Source organism: Pieris brassicae, chromosome 11 (genome assembly GCF_905147105.1).
Source record: "Pieris brassicae chromosome 11, ilPieBrab1.1, whole genome shotgun sequence".
Classification (NCBI taxonomy): domain Eukaryota; kingdom Metazoa; phylum Arthropoda; class Insecta; order Lepidoptera; family Pieridae; genus Pieris; species Pieris brassicae.
The window spans coordinates 5,805,118-5,821,570 of NC_059675.1; the positions used below are offsets into that span (position 1 = coordinate 5,805,118).

General features: G+C 30.5%; 4 protein-coding genes across 6 annotated transcripts; 2 read left to right on the forward strand and 2 right to left on the reverse strand.

Moving 5' to 3' along the window:
- Positions 1 to 164: 164 nt before the first annotated feature.
- Positions 165 to 8,589, reverse strand: LOC123716212 (serine/threonine-protein kinase greatwall). 3 transcript variants are annotated; one of them, XM_045671841.1, is made up of 12 exons: positions 8,064 to 8,589; positions 7,744 to 7,992; positions 7,275 to 7,503; positions 6,864 to 7,034; positions 6,431 to 6,555; positions 5,779 to 5,975; positions 4,953 to 5,150; positions 4,321 to 4,534; positions 3,477 to 3,631; positions 3,049 to 3,173; positions 1,620 to 1,832; positions 165 to 372 (listed from the first exon to the last, which is right to left on the reverse strand). In XM_045671841.1, the coding sequence occupies exons 1-12, from the start codon at positions 8,151 to 8,153 to the stop codon at positions 326 to 328; spliced, it is 2,013 nt and encodes a 670-aa protein (XP_045527797.1). In that variant the 5' UTR covers positions 8,154 to 8,589; the 3' UTR covers positions 165 to 325. The 3 variants fall into 3 exon arrangements, with proteins under 3 accessions (XP_045527797.1, XP_045527796.1, XP_045527798.1); XM_045671840.1 differs by having other exon boundaries at positions 4,953 to 5,168; positions 8,064 to 8,588; XM_045671842.1 differs by having other exon boundaries at positions 4,953 to 5,168; positions 6,897 to 7,034; positions 8,064 to 8,586.
- Positions 8,590 to 9,142: 553 nt separating this feature from the next.
- On the reverse strand, positions 9,143 to 11,004 carry LOC123716215. Its single transcript, XM_045671844.1, has 4 exons — positions 10,937 to 11,004; positions 10,443 to 10,787; positions 9,708 to 9,947; positions 9,143 to 9,387 (listed from the first exon to the last, which is right to left on the reverse strand). Exons 2-4 carry the CDS (start codon positions 10,566 to 10,568, stop codon positions 9,283 to 9,285), a joined length of 471 nt encoding a protein of 156 aa, XP_045527800.1. The 5' UTR covers positions 10,569 to 10,787; positions 10,937 to 11,004; the 3' UTR covers positions 9,143 to 9,282.
- A 68-nt stretch (positions 11,005 to 11,072) lies between these two features.
- LOC123716213 (splicing factor 45) lies at positions 11,073 to 14,070 on the forward strand. Its single transcript, XM_045671843.1, has 7 exons — positions 11,073 to 11,385; positions 11,532 to 11,712; positions 12,105 to 12,220; positions 12,566 to 12,760; positions 13,124 to 13,271; positions 13,574 to 13,659; positions 13,784 to 14,070. The coding sequence occupies exons 1-7, from the start codon at positions 11,230 to 11,232 to the stop codon at positions 14,054 to 14,056; spliced, it is 1,155 nt and encodes a 384-aa protein (XP_045527799.1). The 5' UTR covers positions 11,073 to 11,229; the 3' UTR covers positions 14,057 to 14,070.
- A 247-nt stretch (positions 14,071 to 14,317) lies between these two features.
- LOC123716150 (gamma-interferon-inducible lysosomal thiol reductase-like) lies at positions 14,318 to 16,348 on the forward strand. Its single transcript, XM_045671732.1, has 4 exons — positions 14,318 to 14,666; positions 14,739 to 14,924; positions 15,130 to 15,303; positions 15,689 to 16,348. The coding sequence occupies exons 1-4, from the start codon at positions 14,544 to 14,546 to the stop codon at positions 15,917 to 15,919; spliced, it is 714 nt and encodes a 237-aa protein (XP_045527688.1). The 5' UTR covers positions 14,318 to 14,543; the 3' UTR covers positions 15,920 to 16,348.
- Positions 16,349 to 16,453: the final 105 nt, after the last annotated feature.

Below are 16,453 nucleotides of genomic sequence, written 5' to 3' on the forward strand. Positions count from 1 at the left end.
TAATACATTTTATAATTGACAGAAAATCATTGATTTAAAAAAATAATGCTTATGTTTCTGACATTATGTTAGATTTAACTATCAATTATTTTAAGAAAGGTGAATATATTTGTCTTTCTTAATAAATTGATATAAACTTATGTCTATATAAATAAAATAATTCATATATTAAAAAATGTTTTATTTTAAATTCCATACATAGTTAGCTTAGAATTACTATTATAACGCATTAGTATCACATAAATTAGTCCTAAGAACACTTTTAATACTTGATTATGAAACACGACGTATTGGGCTACAGTATTTACAAACTTAATAAGAAAAATCATATGTCAAAGTTGGAAACTTGCAGTTGTTGAAGAATGTTGCGAGCTGAAAGGAAAATAAAAAAACAATTATTGCACAAATATATAAGAAAAAATTCAAATAAACAAACGGGCGTATTGTCAAGAACCACAGAAAAGGCTGTAAGCTTGTTTAAGGCTCTCAATAATAATTAATTTCGAATAAAAAAGTATTATTTATACATTTGCCGCGTGTTAAAAGATATGAAGCTTTCCGTCATTACTAGACATCTCTAGTATATATAGTAGATACTACTATAGTTCAAAATTGTATGTCATAAAGGTACTGCATATATGTCTAATTAAATAGTTCAGAGTTAAAATGGCAAGATTGATTCTAACTTTACGACATTCAAACCCATGAAACCTACATAAAATAAATAATCTTTATTATGTACAATAAACGTCTTCTTAAAATAAAAATCTTGCTTCGATGATATATTAAAAAATACTTACTAAAGTGCATACACTAAAAGCATATCGCCTGACGGATGGTAGATATTTTGAATGTATAGAAGTTGTATTTACGTAATATATCATGTTGAGGTTCAGATTGGTCAATAGAGCATTTTTATTCCAACAAGTTTAAAATTACATTACCATAAGTATGTCAGAAAAAATAACAACAGAGACATTATTCATGCCTTCAAACCAGTTTCTTGAAACCTTTTTAGTCTCAATCGTCAGAGAATTAAAACCTTTAAAAACACTTTCTTAATCAACAGATTTTTATTATATATATGTTAGGCTATACACAAATACATAATTAACTAATCCTTCCATCATTAAATGACCCTTTTACGTTTATCCTTTTATTTGATCAAGTTTTATACGTAAATAAACAAATGGAGCTAGACGTCTGTCTTAAAAACGTCGAACTATTAAAAAGGCAATACATTATTTATAAAATTTGTTATATTTTCTAACGTAGTGTTTGTAGTTTCATAAATGCAGTTACAATAAAGACTTCTTTAGAATCATAATATAGATATATGGCAAACTTTTATGCATGTTAAATGTGGTAAACGATAAATAAAATAGGCACAGCAAGTCACGTCCCATATTGAATGCTACATCGTTATTTTTTTAATACTTCCGTCATATAAGACCAACGATTCAAGGTTAGATTAGCGATGATCTTTAAACCTTCAAGGGCGAGGGATAGGTCGAAATAAAAATACAGGCTTTAGCGACCAATAGATGTAACATTCTAAATGGCAGGATAATTATACTAAGCCAAATTTTAAGATAGGAAGTCCAGCAACGTCAAAATACCTTGAAAGTATCCAGTGTCGTGGATATCATCTGGCGTAGGTACGAAAGGCGGTTCCACATTAAGCTGGTTATCCCAGTCCAAGTCTTTGAATAACGACATCCTCTTGACCTCTGCAGCGGCAGGACGTTCCTTCGGATCCATTGTGAGCAGGGCCTCGATTGCACTCACTGCTTCACTAGATAATGCCTCATCATCTTCAGGCCATTCTATGTCTGTGAGCGGAGAAAATATTTTGAATTCGCATGTATGATTAGTATAGAAGATTTCAGTTGTATTCCACGCGCTTCACGGTAATTCGCAGAAGCGTTGAAAACTTTAAATATTGTTATAATAACTTTTATTCATAAGTTTTTTTTTTAATATTTTCTGAAAAAATACTTTTAAGATTGTTTGTGTTAATTATTTTAACATCTAATAAATCCATAATGAGCTGTGTTGGCCTAGTGGCTTATATGTAACGGCCTCATAGCCTAGCGGTCTTTGTATGTGACTGCTGTGGTGAGGGGTACTGGGTTCGATTCCCGGTTCGAGTGCAAGTTTTAAATTTGTTCTCGGCCTTTGGTAGGCTTGTACGGTACCGGGCGAGTGCTTAAACCGTACATGGAGGGCACGGTCGAATTTCTATAGTATGCAGTGGGCATTGAACTTTAGAAAGGAGACTGTGTAGGTTTAGAATATAGCAATACGTTCTAGGCCGACCGATGGAAATTATTATTAGGGACTCAATGCGGTGCCAGACGTCATTCATTTAGAATGAATGTGTCCGGCATAGCAGGCGATATGGAGGGCTCAGGAGGAAATTTTAGTGGGTCGGGTTTCTCCCCTCTGATTAGCAGAGGGATAAGAGTTAACCATCCCCACAGTCCCCGCGATAGCGACTGCATGCGCTCGCGGGCCTGCAGTTGTGCATTTTTACCTCCTTCATAAAAAAACAAAAAAAAAGTGGCATATATGTGCGACTTTCATCCCTGAGGTCGTAAGGTCAATCCCCGGCTGTGCACCAATGTCTTTTCTTTCTATGTGCTCATTTAACATTAGCTCCAACGGTGAAGGAAAACATCGTGAGGAAACCGACTTGCCTTTAGACCCAAAAAAAGTCGACGGCGTGCGACAGGCACAGAAGGCTGATCCACTTGCCTATTAGATTAACAAATGATCATGAAACAGATACAGAAATCTGAGGCCCAGACCTAAAAAGGTTGTAGCGCCATTGATTTTTTTTTAATAAATCCATAAATAAAAAATTACCTAACCTTTAATTTAATAATCTCATAAAAAAATTAATAAATTAAATTCTAATAAAATCATTGAAGTATTTTTGAACTATGTGCAGGTTGATTATATATATTTTTTTAAATATAAAAAACTATTTACATAAAAATAAAACATTTCCGTGGTTCACATGTTTTTTTAATATTTATAACTTACTTTTGGATAAAATATTGTTGAAGACGGCTTGTGGTGTCTCATCATTGAAGGGCGGAATCCCCGTCATGAACTCGTACAAGCATACTCCTAATGCCCACCAATCCACTTGTGGCCCATGTCCTTGCCTAAGTATATTTATTTTATTCACAAAATCAATTCTATTTACATATTAAATTATGTATACGAAACGCTATTAATCACTTGCAGGAATAATATTGAATTTGCAAAGTGAAAAAACTAAATTTGTTACAAATATGACAAACGAATGAACGTAAACCTAATAGACATAAATAAAAAAGAACGTTTGTATATGAAATCTTAACAACAGAGTGGAAAGTGAGTGGAGTGGAAGAAGAAACTTTAGAATGAAAAATTATACTTACCGTTATTAACTTATACTAATACTAAGCTAAGCTAAGCCCAGGTACCTGAGTAATAATTCGGGTGCGAGATAGTCCGGCGTGCCCAATATTCTCTGATCGGAAACTTGATTCCCGCGTCTCACGCTTTTTGGTGTCCTGTAAGGCGTTTGGGCGGCTATGGGCGTTTTACACAGGTCTGTGGGTGATTTGCTGCCTTCGCCCTTCAAAAATCAGTACGTCATTATAATAAATTATTAGCAAGCTCTTTTAATTGTATTTAGCCTACATAGTATCAAAGATTAAATAACAAAAATAATCTCGTGGCTTAACAACCCTATATGGGTCTTGGCCTCGGATTACATCCGTCTCTTTGATCATTCTTATTTCATAGATAGGTTCGATGTTTACGTTCATCTTACGAGCGACTGTTAGTTTCAAAGATTACAGGTCGTATTTATGTTTTAAGAATTTATAACAAATTATACTTAGAAATTAATCATTAAAAAGATGGTCGTATTCTTTTGATGTCTCGAGGTTTTTTTTAAAGTCTTTTTAAAAAAAACCAGTAGCACTACCATCATAAAGGTATAAGCCTAAAATTGTTATATCTGTTTTATGATTATTTATTTTTTGTCAAAGATAATGATAATGTCCGTGCTCGACACTCGCCGTACGTAGACTTGTTTGGCTATGGCATGTCAATTAACTTTCAATGTTTTCTTTCACCGTACGAGCAAGTGTTATAAGCGCCCATAGGTAGAAAATCCATTGATTCAGCCAGGGATCGACACTGTGACCACTCTGATGCCACTAAACCAACTCTGTTCCACCACCTCTACTGGAGCAGTATTGATTGTGAAGTACGAAATTATGACTTCCGGGCTCAAATTTGAAGCTGCATAATAATTACCTTACTTAACCTCCTAGTTGGAAATATTTCTAAGCTGGTGGAAATATGTTTTCCAAATGCCAAGGACTGGTCCTTAGTTTCCGAAGTTGGTTCTTCGGTTGGTAAATTAAATCTCGTAGCCTTTTCTTTTTTCTCCTTGTTCTTACTGTTTGAGACTGGAGTCGAGAATATCACTCCCACGTTGAAATGGTGACTATCATTTTGCGAAACCCATCTATTGATGAAAAAAGTATGTTTAGGTTAAAACCATGTCAGTTTTAGACGGTTCGGTCTCAATCGAATGTTAGACATTCGGTTAGAACAATACCTTGCTGAAATGCATGCGTTAAGTTCCATATACGCCCACGGTTCGCTAAACAAGTTTTCCATTCAAAAAAATTGTTAGTAACACGTATTTCTTCTATAAATTTGTACAAAATAGCAGTAGCCATGTTTATATTAAATGTAAGACACTGACGTGGAATGTTATCTTAATTTAATTTCAGGTGGGATAATTTACAATCTACGACATAGATTATATTAAATAACACCGTTTTTCTCACGTTTACCTTGACCGTTCGAGCAAGACTTATCCATGTCCATGCAAAGCCTGTTTTTACTCTATCAGATAATAAATTGTATTATAACAATACCTCTTCTTTAAAACGCCCTTAATAGGATTCTTCCTGCGTTCCGGTGTGGGGTGTATCGATATCCTTTTCGGCGTGTTCTGTGTGACGTCCAGTTCCAGCGCCATGATCTCCTGAGTCAGCCCACTGTGGTTTTCTTTTGACTCCAAAAGGCTGGTCACTCCAGTTGGTGTGTCACCATCACAATCCAAAATCCGCTTTCTTTTTTTAGCCCGGAAACTAGCCCCATGATTTATTCAATTTTAAGGTACACATACACATTCTTACACCTATTTTATTAAAGTATATCTCCTTATGTGCTCTAAACCACAAATAGTTTCACTGGGTAATGAACTCGTTGAAATAATGTACCATAAATTTTATAAAATAAGTTTTATGAAGGTTTACAATACAAGTCTGAGATTGAACAAATAATAAAAATACTGATAAATAGATCTCTTGTCTTTTGTTAACATAGCTTTTACACATTAAGAAAACACTTTTTAAACGGATTGAAGCTATGTATTATTATTATAAACTTATAATTATTTACATAATTTTAAATTTATAATAATAATACATAGCTTCAATCCGTTTAAAAAGTGTCTTCTTAAATAAATCTCTTATAAAGTATGGTGTAAAGCTGTTATTTTTATATATAAATGCACAGTATAAAAACGATTTACAAAATAATGTCTACAGCCGGGTAATCGTAGCTAAGCGATCTAGGCAACCCTAATAATAGCCAAAAATAATTAAAAAATAATTATGAGGAAGTGCAAAAGTACGAAATACAAGATAATAATTTTATAATAATACAAAAGATTATTGATTTAGATTTTTAACATACCTAGGAATCCTTTTCAAAGTGTGACCCCTGCATAGAGGTGAAGTTGACTGGTCATGTTGTGAATCAGTGAGCGCTGACTCCAAAGAAGAACCATTAGCACTGCTGATGTCTGTTGACTTATTACTTTTATTTGAACTGTTTTTAGAACTTTCACATGTATGGTATGAACTTAGTGATTCCGAGCCGGAGTCTTTTGACTGAAAAAAATATTAAAACTTTATTATGATAGAGGCGACACTTCAAGGCGATAGGGAAGAGGTAAAATATATTTTATCTTAAACAGGTACACTGCTATATTTAGATTCACACAGTTCTTATGTAGAGGCAGTGTCGAAATTAAAATTAAATTAAATAGGACCGGCACCGCAATTATGTGATATATTATTTGCAAAGCCTCATTTAATTTTTTCATATTCGAAAGTAATACAATTACTAGCAAACTATTATGATGTTTGAGGTGAGGTAACAGTTTTGTAAAGATAACAAAAAGGTAATTTAGGATTGTTAAGGCGTAAGTAAGTAATATCTGTATGAAACTTATATAGATTAAGAAGGTTCGCGACTCCTGACAAAAATATTATTTCAACACTAAGTTTACAATACCTTTATTATAGAATCGTTGAAATGTTCGTAATTTAAAAATTATACATACAGTAATGTGTTCCAAGTTGATACTCTCGGCACTCATAAATGGATGAATTCCAGAAAGTTGAGAGTGGTCTATAGATGGGCTGTCTACTGTGCTTACATCATCATAAAATATACTCTTCTTTTTGGCTGAAATACAAACATCTAATAATGCAAGGGTACTTAACTTTAATGAACCTGCATATTATCACTCAACTTTATACAATCAAGTTTTTTTACTCTACAATATAAATTAATTTTTATCTATCAATGTAAATATTTTGCTAAGTTTGGGCTTATTATCATATCACAATTCATTATATGCCCTATTTAAAATTTAATAGAATCAAATCATTTGAATTAATATTATAAATATAATGTATAGTACATCTTTATGTATGTAATGTATGACTTTTATGATTGTATATTGTTGAACTAAACATAGATATATATCATACTAGATTCTTTAAGTGCATGAAGAAGGTTCTCACAAGTTTCTGTAGATAAGGAATCTTTGGAACTGTCCCCTCCAGAACCAAACGAAAGATGTGATGTCAGAGACAATAGTTGACCAGGAGTACGTAAATTCAGACTTGGTGTTCGATTTACAAAGTCAGATATTTCTAAATCTGAAAATAGTAAATAAATATTGATTATGTTTTTACAATAACAAATATGGTAATAGTAACAATATATTTTTAAAATCATTCTCTTTTTTACTCAGATATTAAAATCTTGAGAACCAAATAAAGTTAATTTAATTATTAAGATATGAGACATCTGTGTCCAAAAAAATTACTTAGAAAGCGCAATAGATTTTTACTAGGCCCAGTATAATTGTTTATTGATATTAAAAAAAATATATTTACCTCGATGTATTTCAATCTTCGATAATCCAAAATCAGTTAACTTAACATGTCCACTTTTAGCAATTAACATATTATCTGGTTTAAGGTCTCTGTGAACAATATTATGCTTATGCAAATAATCCAAGGCTAAAGTTACCTCTGCGACATAAAATATTGCCATTGACTCTTCTAGGAAACCATAAACATTTAATAAAGACTTCAGATCTCCACCAACCATATATTCCATGACCTGTAATAATTTAGTAAAATAATTACTTACATTATCTTTAGATAAAGAAATATAACATTAGAATAACCATTTAAATGTTTATATGAAACATGAACAATTATAATTAAGAAGCTCCATATAATCTCAAATAAAAATACTGATTTGTAATACACTTGAATAAATATGTATATATATTTTTCAGTTACATTTGAGGATTTTAACTTTATATAACACAAACAAGTCAAACAATTTCATTCTTACCAAATAAACTGATGAAGCAGACTGTAATGAATAAAACAAGTGAACACAAAATGGACTTCTAGATAAGGCAAGAGCATTTCTTTCCGTAACCACCTGGGTTACCATATTTTTATTGATCATTTCTGACTTTTTCATAACTTTTATAGCATACAACTGTTCTGGATTATATTTTTTCTGTGCAAGAAATACTTTTCCAAAAGCCCCACGGCTTATCGGTTTTATTATAGTGAAATCGGTTATCTCTGGAAGCTGTAACAAATAACATTACTTTTGTTAATTGAGGAAGTCACCAATTCACCAAACTCCTATGTTGGACTAACCTTATTAGTAGGCTCTGCATTGTTTTCGTTAATTTTTTCCAAAATCGTATGGCAGGATCCATTCGGCTCTTCGATTTCATTGGCAGTCATTATAGTCTTTGTAGATATTGTACTTTATAAGCAAATGTATTTGGTATTACATTTACATAGTTTTCTTCAGAACAATGTAATTTTCTAATAATAAAGCAGCTAAATTTAAAGAGAAAACTAAGAATCACCCTAAAATTCCTTGTTGTATGTTTATTATTTACTAAACATGTATTTAAACAGATTCTATATCATCAAAAAATACTACTACACACGGTAAAAATCAAAATAATCACTTTTTAAAGTATAGTATACCTTCACATTTCACAGTTATGAGTTAACCATTTCAAAAATTTAAATTTTAAAATCTTCACCGTGGAACTTAATGTTTGACAATTGTCCTCAAATTATTGTCTCATACCAGAAAATAACCAGAGATATATGGCTGATCTCATTTAAGAGAAAATATTCATTATATTTTACCGTCAATGTGAGATTCTTATATTATAATACAATACTTAATGGAGCGAATTTTTCTAAGGCAAAAGTATTTCGTGGCAACTATGACTCGCTATGGCAAAATTGTCTTGGGCGCTTCAAAAAATTTCACAAAACTAAGTTTGACTCCCGTACGTTAAAAATGGACGAATCGAAGGAATGAATGGCATTTAACACGCGGGAGTCTTAGTCTTCACCCTAATTGTCGTGACCCGTAAAACGGCATATATGTAAGGTATAATTCAGAGGAATTAAAATATAAAAAAAACTGCTTTATCGTGCCTTTTCCGGTACTTGTACTCGCTCGGCACTTTTCCAAAATGCTGGAAGACCGCTTCAATACATCCGATCTCTCTGATCCGTACAGCTATCACCTAATTGGTATAACCTCCTTGTTCTCTAAAATAATGGAATCCATTATTAATTGCCAGCTCCTGAGGTATCTACAGGGCCACCAGCTGATTAGCGATTATCATTACGGCTTTCGTCATATTCGAGCGAGCCTCCTGCCCATTTGCCCCCAGTTATATTAAAAAAACAAAATGTTTGTGATTTTATTACTTTTATATTAAATTAACACTAAAATTCAGGGATTTTAAGATCACTACAATAAAGCTGTAGTTTTTATTGTTTTTACTATTCAATGTAAAATATAACTTTATATTTTTTTAAAAATAAGGGATGCCTGGATAAATTATTGTTCCTCCATTTGGCACGATGTAACACAATTCGTAAACGCTTGTACAGTTGCTGCACACAGTAAAGGTTGATGAGGGTTATCTTCATAGCATTTTAGCATCTGAAAGTTAAACGATAGAGAAAAATGTACGTCAACATTGATTTAGTAGATAAACACAAACGTACTAAATATTTGACCTATATTCTTGTGTAGATGTATATATATATATACATTAAAAGACAGGCAGACATACTTGAAGATTGCAGATTCAAATTAAAACACATTTTAATTAAATTACTTTATTTAAATAATATTAAAACACTGATCTTCAAAATGGGAACTATTTTTATACCACTCTGTAAAAAATACTACAAGCAACAAATAGTTCCTTTTTCCTTGATCTTTTTAAATACATATTTTAATTTCCATTGAAAGCTTACCTTAGAGCGCCAATCATAGCACGGTCTAATTTTTTGTATTTTTTCAATAGTTATTTTCGGCGGATCAAATAGATTTTTTGTATTCTCGACAGTTTTTTCATATTCCGACTCCACAATTTTATTTATTAGTTGATGTTCATTTTTAAGATACTCAATTCGTTGCACCCAATAGTCATGTTCGTTATCATATACTTCGATGGGTCTCGAATTCTCTTTGTAATAAAATTCGTTGGATTTGTCCTAAGAACAGAATTTATCACCAATAAATACAGAATACAGAATTATGTACTACATTGCGTCTAAATTGTGTAGATTCTAAACAATACATACAAAAATAGAACAAGGTATTTAATTATTGGTTAAAATTTGGAACTTGCAATGCCGATCAACTGTAATAATAAATTTAAAATAGGGGCAGATTTTTAACCACTCAGCTACAAAGACGATTAGCCTAAAACCAAGTGCTTCTTAAATAAATAATTTTAATTCGCTATTCTAAAAAAATATGCAATGTTAACTCAATAGCAACAGATATTTTTAATAAAGATCCAAATTGTTATTTAGGGGTTTCTGTTCTCCAGAAAGCTACACCATGAGTTCATTTGCTTTCAATGACAAATCATGCTAAGCTAAAAATTTTACGTCATATTATACGGTAAAAACCTTTCTGCACTTGACCCATTTTTCAACATAGAATCTTTATCTACAATGAAATGTAATAATATTAGTAAGTACCGTTTCAAGGGTATCAATGGTTAAAACTTCATCATCAGCTTGCTTCGGAATAGCTAGTGCTGTGCTCATAGCAAATGTATTATCAAAACTGATGCGCCGTGTATCCTTACTGGGTAAGTGACCCATTTTTAATATCTTTTAAATTTTGTTACAAAATTACTGAACATAGTTTGCTTTATGACATGCAGCTTCAAACAGTAATAATTTAAATGTATAGTAGACAAAGTTACGCGATATGTTAATATGTTCTATGGCATTATGAAATCGCCCACAAGTTTCAATGTTTGTAAACAGAAAAGTTTTTACATTTATTTAACGTCTTTTATACTATTAAAAGGTCAGAATCTGAAATAAAACATACTAAGAAATAAAATAAAATTGATTAGTGAACATACAAACTTTTCAGTTTTCTGATATTTTTCGATTTGCGTTATATTTTGATTTTATGTTACTTCTGTACTATATATGTTTAATGTTATAATAGGGAAATATACCATTATAAATAATGCAATCAAAATAAATATTTAAGAACACAATAGTAGCTCTAGACAGAAATACTTTAAGTGCGTTATAATATGGTGATGGTGACGAACGCCAATTGATTTTTTGTGGAAATGTCACTTAAGCTTATGTCTCTTCGTGGTTTGACTCCTAGTCTGCGCAATATTAGTCTAAAAAAATTTAAGACTGGAATGTTATATTAAATATTTTGAAGTAAAAATATTTCCAAACACAAATTCTTGGTATAAAGATATTAAATTTTTTAAATGTTTGTGCAGTTATAGGGATGTCTTTATACGACGATCTTGACACTATAAAAGCTCGAACTACTGAAAAAGTTGCAGGATGGTCGTCAGGAATTAAGTTATTGCAGTCACAGTTACAATTGAAGAAAGCTGCAGTAACTCAACCGAAAAGAGAAGCATTACGGCGGTCTAACCAGGTTTTGAAATTATTTTCAATAACCATGATGTATAAAAATTCTACAAATTCAAAAATATACAGTATAAAATATATTTTGCAAATATAATGGTGATATGATATTAATATCACTGTAGTGTGATTTATGTAATTTTCTTATATTTTTAGGTCCTAACACCTGTTATAGATTTAAAGAGTAAACAAAAGGATGAAGATGAAACAAATTCAAATAGTCCTAATTCACAATCCAATACTTTCAATGCTTCTATGAATGTTCGAGATTTTGACTGGAATGTTGCAAATGAATATGATCCTATGTGGCCTAATGACTATGAAAAGGTTGCAAAAGGTAATTTAAATTATAAAAATATTCTTACTACTAAATATAGAAAATGTTATTAACTATGTAGCTATGTATGTATTTATTTTACCTATAAAATATTATAAAACCTGATGCTTATTTGTTTAGTTAAACATGTCAATAATCAAATAACATCAACATAAATGTATTTTTATGATGGATATTACATTTGTTAAGAAAGGCCATAAGTTATATTTACAGTATGCTACACCAAAATTATGGGGTGAAACTGAAAAATATATACTTTTTTATTTACTAAAAAGAATTTAATAGATTATATTTTTCAAAATATAAAATTAAAATAAATTCTATTGTTGAAAAGTCAAATAAAGCTATAATCATTATCCTTAAGTTAGAAGTAAATGTTTAATATATTTCAGAAATGCAAGCTAAGAGACTACAACTTGATGGTGGGGATAGGGACAGATCAGAAAGGAAACGTAAATCACGATTTGGTGATGATGATGCTATTCCAGAGAAAACTATGATACCTATGGTAGTTATATTTAACAATTTTTAGGTATAAAAATGTTGATAAAAGTTCAGTGACTGTTTTACTATACATTTTTGTATGATTGATTCTACTGTACAAAAGAAATAATTGAAGGCATTAACAGTTAAAGATAAATAAAGTTAACTTTATTTAAAGTTGTATAAGAAATGTTAAATATTATATATGATATTTGAAGTGAGTCCACATTTACAAATATTAAATCCTTGTATAACTAAAATGTTGCTTTGCCATTATATTATTACAATACATTTAAGGTTTCGTTGTTATTTTGTTGCTTTAACAAAAACAATGCAGAGACCATTCTTAAACATATTGTTTGTTATCCAGCAACCTGAAGAAGAGGAAGCTGAAGAGATATCAAAGAGAGCAGCAGGAGCGGCTATTGCCCCACCTCCCTCACTTACAGTGGAAACTCCATCAACTCCACTGCTATCAAATGCACCTGTTGCTCCTAGCTTCTCTCTTGGTGGTTATGGAGCCAGTTCGGTAGCTGCTAAAATTATGGCCAAATATGGATTTAAAGTAGGTTTGCATATGTATTTATAAGGTAATCAAAACTAGAACTAAGAACATTTAAGATTTCAAACAATTTATTTTTATTTACTTAAAACTAATTATTATTGTTTATTATTCTAAGCATTTTTTAATATAATTTAAAATAAATTATATTTAATAATTTTGTAATTCTTATGTGTTCTGTAAAGTATGTAAATAATTATCATAATTGTTTGTTGTATCACTACTTTAATTAAAAATGCTGTAGGTATAACTATTACTACTATTACTGTATATATAATTATTGCATAAAGTTTTATTTTTAAATTAGATTTCTTCATTTATTTGTAATTTATATTCCCTTTCTTTTTAAATACAATACATTGACAGGAAGGACAAGGTCTTGGTAAAAAGGAACAAGGTATGTCAGTGGCACTACAAGTTGAAAAAACATCAAAACGTGGTGGAAGAATAATTCACGAAAAAGACACTGCAATAGTACCACCTAGTTTTGCTCTACCTGTGTTACCAGGACCTGGTACGTAATAATTTAAATAAGAAAAAGATACAGGAATGTGTCTGCTCCATGTCCCAAGTAGGAATGACTTGCAAAGATAGGAACGGAATGACATTTAGGAACGACTTTATACATATCTTAGACTCTCTTCAATTTTCAATGTGATCCTGGTTATCTGTGTGTTTCTGGTTACCAGGTTGAATAATGTCCTAGTTTTGCTTGGTCCTGAGCTATGCGAGCTATGAGTTATGTGATAATATTATTTTTGAGGTGTTAGGTTTGACTAAGGGCTTCTACAAAATATTCTGTTCTAACTATTTCAGATTCACCAAATTCAACTCAACTAGCAAAGCAAGAGCCATCTATTACAGAAATAATGAAATCACCTAGCAAAGTTGTTTTATTAAGAGTAAGATTTATTGATAATTTTCGGATATTTTGTTATATATTCTAGTAAATTTCATGACACTAATAATATATTATAGTATGTTATGAATGAAAAGCATAGTTTCATAAATCACAATATGTTACAGAATATGGTTGGGCCAGGTGACGTCGATGAAGAGCTTGAACCAGAAGTTAAAGATGAATGTAACACAAAATATGGAGAAGTCATTAAAGTTGTTATCTTTGAAATGCCTAATTCACCTCAAGATGAAGCTGTGAGGATATTCGTTGAGTTTAAACGTATTGAGAGTGCTATAAAAGCAGTGGTTGATTTGAATGGACGTTTTTTTGGAGGCAGACAAGTTAAAGCAGGATTTTATATGGTAGAGAAATTTAATGCCTTGCAATTAACTGAATAAAAAAATACCATATATTGAATGTGTTTTTATTAAGCGAATATGTATGCGATTTTTTTTATTTCTATTTTAGAAAACATAGTCGACTAAAGTTGTCATTTCTGTGCCAAAATTTAATAAAATTTATAGAATCAATGACCATAATAAATAATAGGCCAGTTGCCTAATTTGTTAATATTAAAAATTTAATTAACAATTCAATGTCACGTGTTAAGTGTCAAAGCACTTAAAATTTGGCTGCTGACTTTGACACATTATTTTTTATATCTTGTAAACCTATGATGTGTTAGTGCTAACAGCTAAATTAAATTACACTTTAGACCTATAAAAGGAGAAGTAATTACTAATTAGTACGACGATTTAGTATATGTGCATAAGTTAGTACTTATTAAAACCAATGGATGCATAAAAATTACATGGAGTATTAACCTTAGACTTATTTTAAATTAATTGTAATAATCAAGAACACATCAAAGTATATTTATAGACAATGGGATTTTACTTATGTAGTCGTTATAGAATAATTGTTCTTATTCTTGTTGTATTAATTATGTGGCAGATTTATGCTAATTATTCACATTTTATGTTGAAAAAATCTACCACTACTTCAGCGGTAAGTTTTGTCATCTGTATGATTCACTATCATTTTGAATTTGTGGTTTTAATAATGCTATTTTATTTTCAGAGTAATATTGTACAGTTAGAAGATGATTCTTATAATACACATAAACAAGATAAAGTTAAAGTAAGAGTGTATTATGAAACATTGTGTCCTGATTCAAAGCATTTTTTTGTGAGACATTTAGGACCAGTGACAGAGAAACTTTCTGATTTTCTTGATGTCACATTAGTACCATATGGTAAAGCAACTGTAAGTATTGTATTGAACTACACTGTATATTCAATGAAAAGCCCTAATTGAAAGAAAGTTTTATTGAAACTAGTAAATGTTGGAAAAAGATTCAGACTTTGTTAAAATTTATGAATAGTTTTCAGTTATATTGTTACAAATGTAACTTCTTAGAAGTTGATATTCATTTAAAAATATTGTTTTTAAAAATTTTTTTTTTCTATAGACAACTGAAAAAAATGGACAGTACTATTTTAAGTGTCAACATCAAGAAGAAGAATGCTATGCAAATAAAATACATGCATGCAGTATTGATATATTAAACAATATAGTATTAGCTGTTAAGATAACAGTGTGCATGATAGAAGATAACTATGATGCTGATGGTGCTCTACATAAGGTATATATAGAAGTATTATAATCTTCAAATTGGATTGTAAAAGATAAAGAATATATAAGAATTAATATATTGGTCTTATGTAATCATCATCTTTGTTTTGATAAGATGCATACCAATTATTCATTAATAACTTTGCTGTTTCAATAGTGGAGTGTAAATTCAATTGGATTTGTAAACTCCTACAGAAATATTTAGGAAATTATTTATTTAAAATGCATGTAAGGGACATTTTATCAATACATGTAAAAACTGAGTTACTGCACTTAGACTCAAACTCAATCCAGGCCTGTTTCTAGGTCTTTGATATTCCAAAAAAAAAAATACATATTTATAATGGTTGTAAAAAGAGGCTTTTGATTTATTGCATATTTTCAACCATTTTTAGTGTGCCAAACAACTGAATATTGAACCAGAGCCAATAATCAACTGTGCTGGAACTACGCATGGTTCAGAATTACTGAAAAAGTATGGAGATGACACACATATCCTGAAACCTACTTTTATACCTACTGTTACATTAAATGGTTCGAGGGATAATCAAGCTGCCATATTGAAGAATTTTCTTCTAGAAGTTTGTAAGTTAATTGCTATGCCCCTACCACCACCTTGTTTGTGACATTTCCGACTTATTAGAAATAGATATATTGAAGTGAATTAGATGGAAAGATATTGTTTTTATATAGTCTGTTAATTAAATTTGTCATGGCATTATTGCCTACATGAAAAAATGTGTATGTCACTGTAAAGTTAGGCATTACAAATCAAGAGATTGTACTCTAATGCCAGTGATGCTATAGAGTCTATTGATGGTGTGGTACATGTTTATTTGAATTATTTTTTTTACAATAATTTTTATATTTTGAAGTTTTTCCAGCCATAAAAATTACATTTGAGATGTTGTAATTTGTAAAAAGTTCCTATAAAAGCTAATAATTTAATATTGTTTCTGAAAAAGGTCACAAAATGTGTATTGTTTAAATGAGGCTATTATACAAATTTACATTATTTTAGAACACAATTTATAAATTGTATAAATTTTCCTACTTCATTGAAATTTATTTGGTTTGGTTGTGATATTTATATAAGGATCATTCTTTTGTGAGATATTCTTTAATTATTTAGGGTATTTTATGGTTTTTTAAACCTAAAA

What these genes read in the sequence shown, in the direction of transcription:
- LOC123716150 (XM_045671732.1), top strand. Translation starts at nt 14,544, where the DNA reads ATGGGATTTTACTTATGTAGTCGTTATAGAATAATTGTTCTTATTCTT. An exon ending in AATCTACCACTACTTCAGCG is followed by an intron (nt 14,667 to 14,738) that starts GTAAGTTTTGTC and finishes TTTTATTTTCAG; the next exon opens with AGTAATATTGTACAGTTAGA. An exon ending in CTGATGGTGCTCTACATAAG is followed by an intron (nt 15,304 to 15,688) that starts GTATATATAGAA and finishes AACCATTTTTAG; the next exon opens with TGTGCCAAACAACTGAATAT.
- LOC123716212 (XM_045671840.1), bottom strand. Translation starts at nt 8,153, where the DNA reads ATGACTGCCAATGAAATCGAAGAGCCGAATGGATCCTGCCATACGATT. An exon ending in GAAGATTGAAATACATCGAG is followed by an intron (nt 7,035 to 7,274) that starts GTAAATATATTT and finishes TACTATTTTCAG; the next exon opens with ATTTAGAAATATCTGACTTT. An exon ending in CAACAATATTTTATCCAAAA is followed by an intron (nt 1,833 to 3,048) that starts GTAAGTTATAAA and finishes CTCCGCTCACAG; the next exon opens with ACATAGAATGGCCTGAAGAT.
- LOC123716213 (XM_045671843.1), top strand. Translation starts at nt 11,230, where the DNA reads ATGTCTTTATACGACGATCTTGACACTATAAAAGCTCGAACTACTGAA. An exon ending in CTATGAAAAGGTTGCAAAAG is followed by an intron (nt 11,713 to 12,104) that starts GTAATTTAAATT and finishes AATATATTTCAG; the next exon opens with AAATGCAAGCTAAGAGACTA. An exon ending in GCAAAGTTGTTTTATTAAGA is followed by an intron (nt 13,660 to 13,783) that starts GTAAGATTTATT and finishes AATATGTTACAG; the next exon opens with AATATGGTTGGGCCAGGTGA.
- LOC123716215 (XM_045671844.1), bottom strand. Translation starts at nt 10,568, where the DNA reads ATGGGTCACTTACCCAGTAAGGATACACGGCGCATCAGTTTTGATAAT. An exon ending in CCATTGATACCCTTGAAACG is followed by an intron (nt 9,948 to 10,442) that starts GTACTTACTAAT and finishes TTCTGTTCTTAG; the next exon opens with GACAAATCCAACGAATTTTA. An exon ending in GCTATGATTGGCGCTCTAAG is followed by an intron (nt 9,388 to 9,707) that starts GTAAGCTTTCAA and finishes TTTAACTTTCAG; the next exon opens with ATGCTAAAATGCTATGAAGA.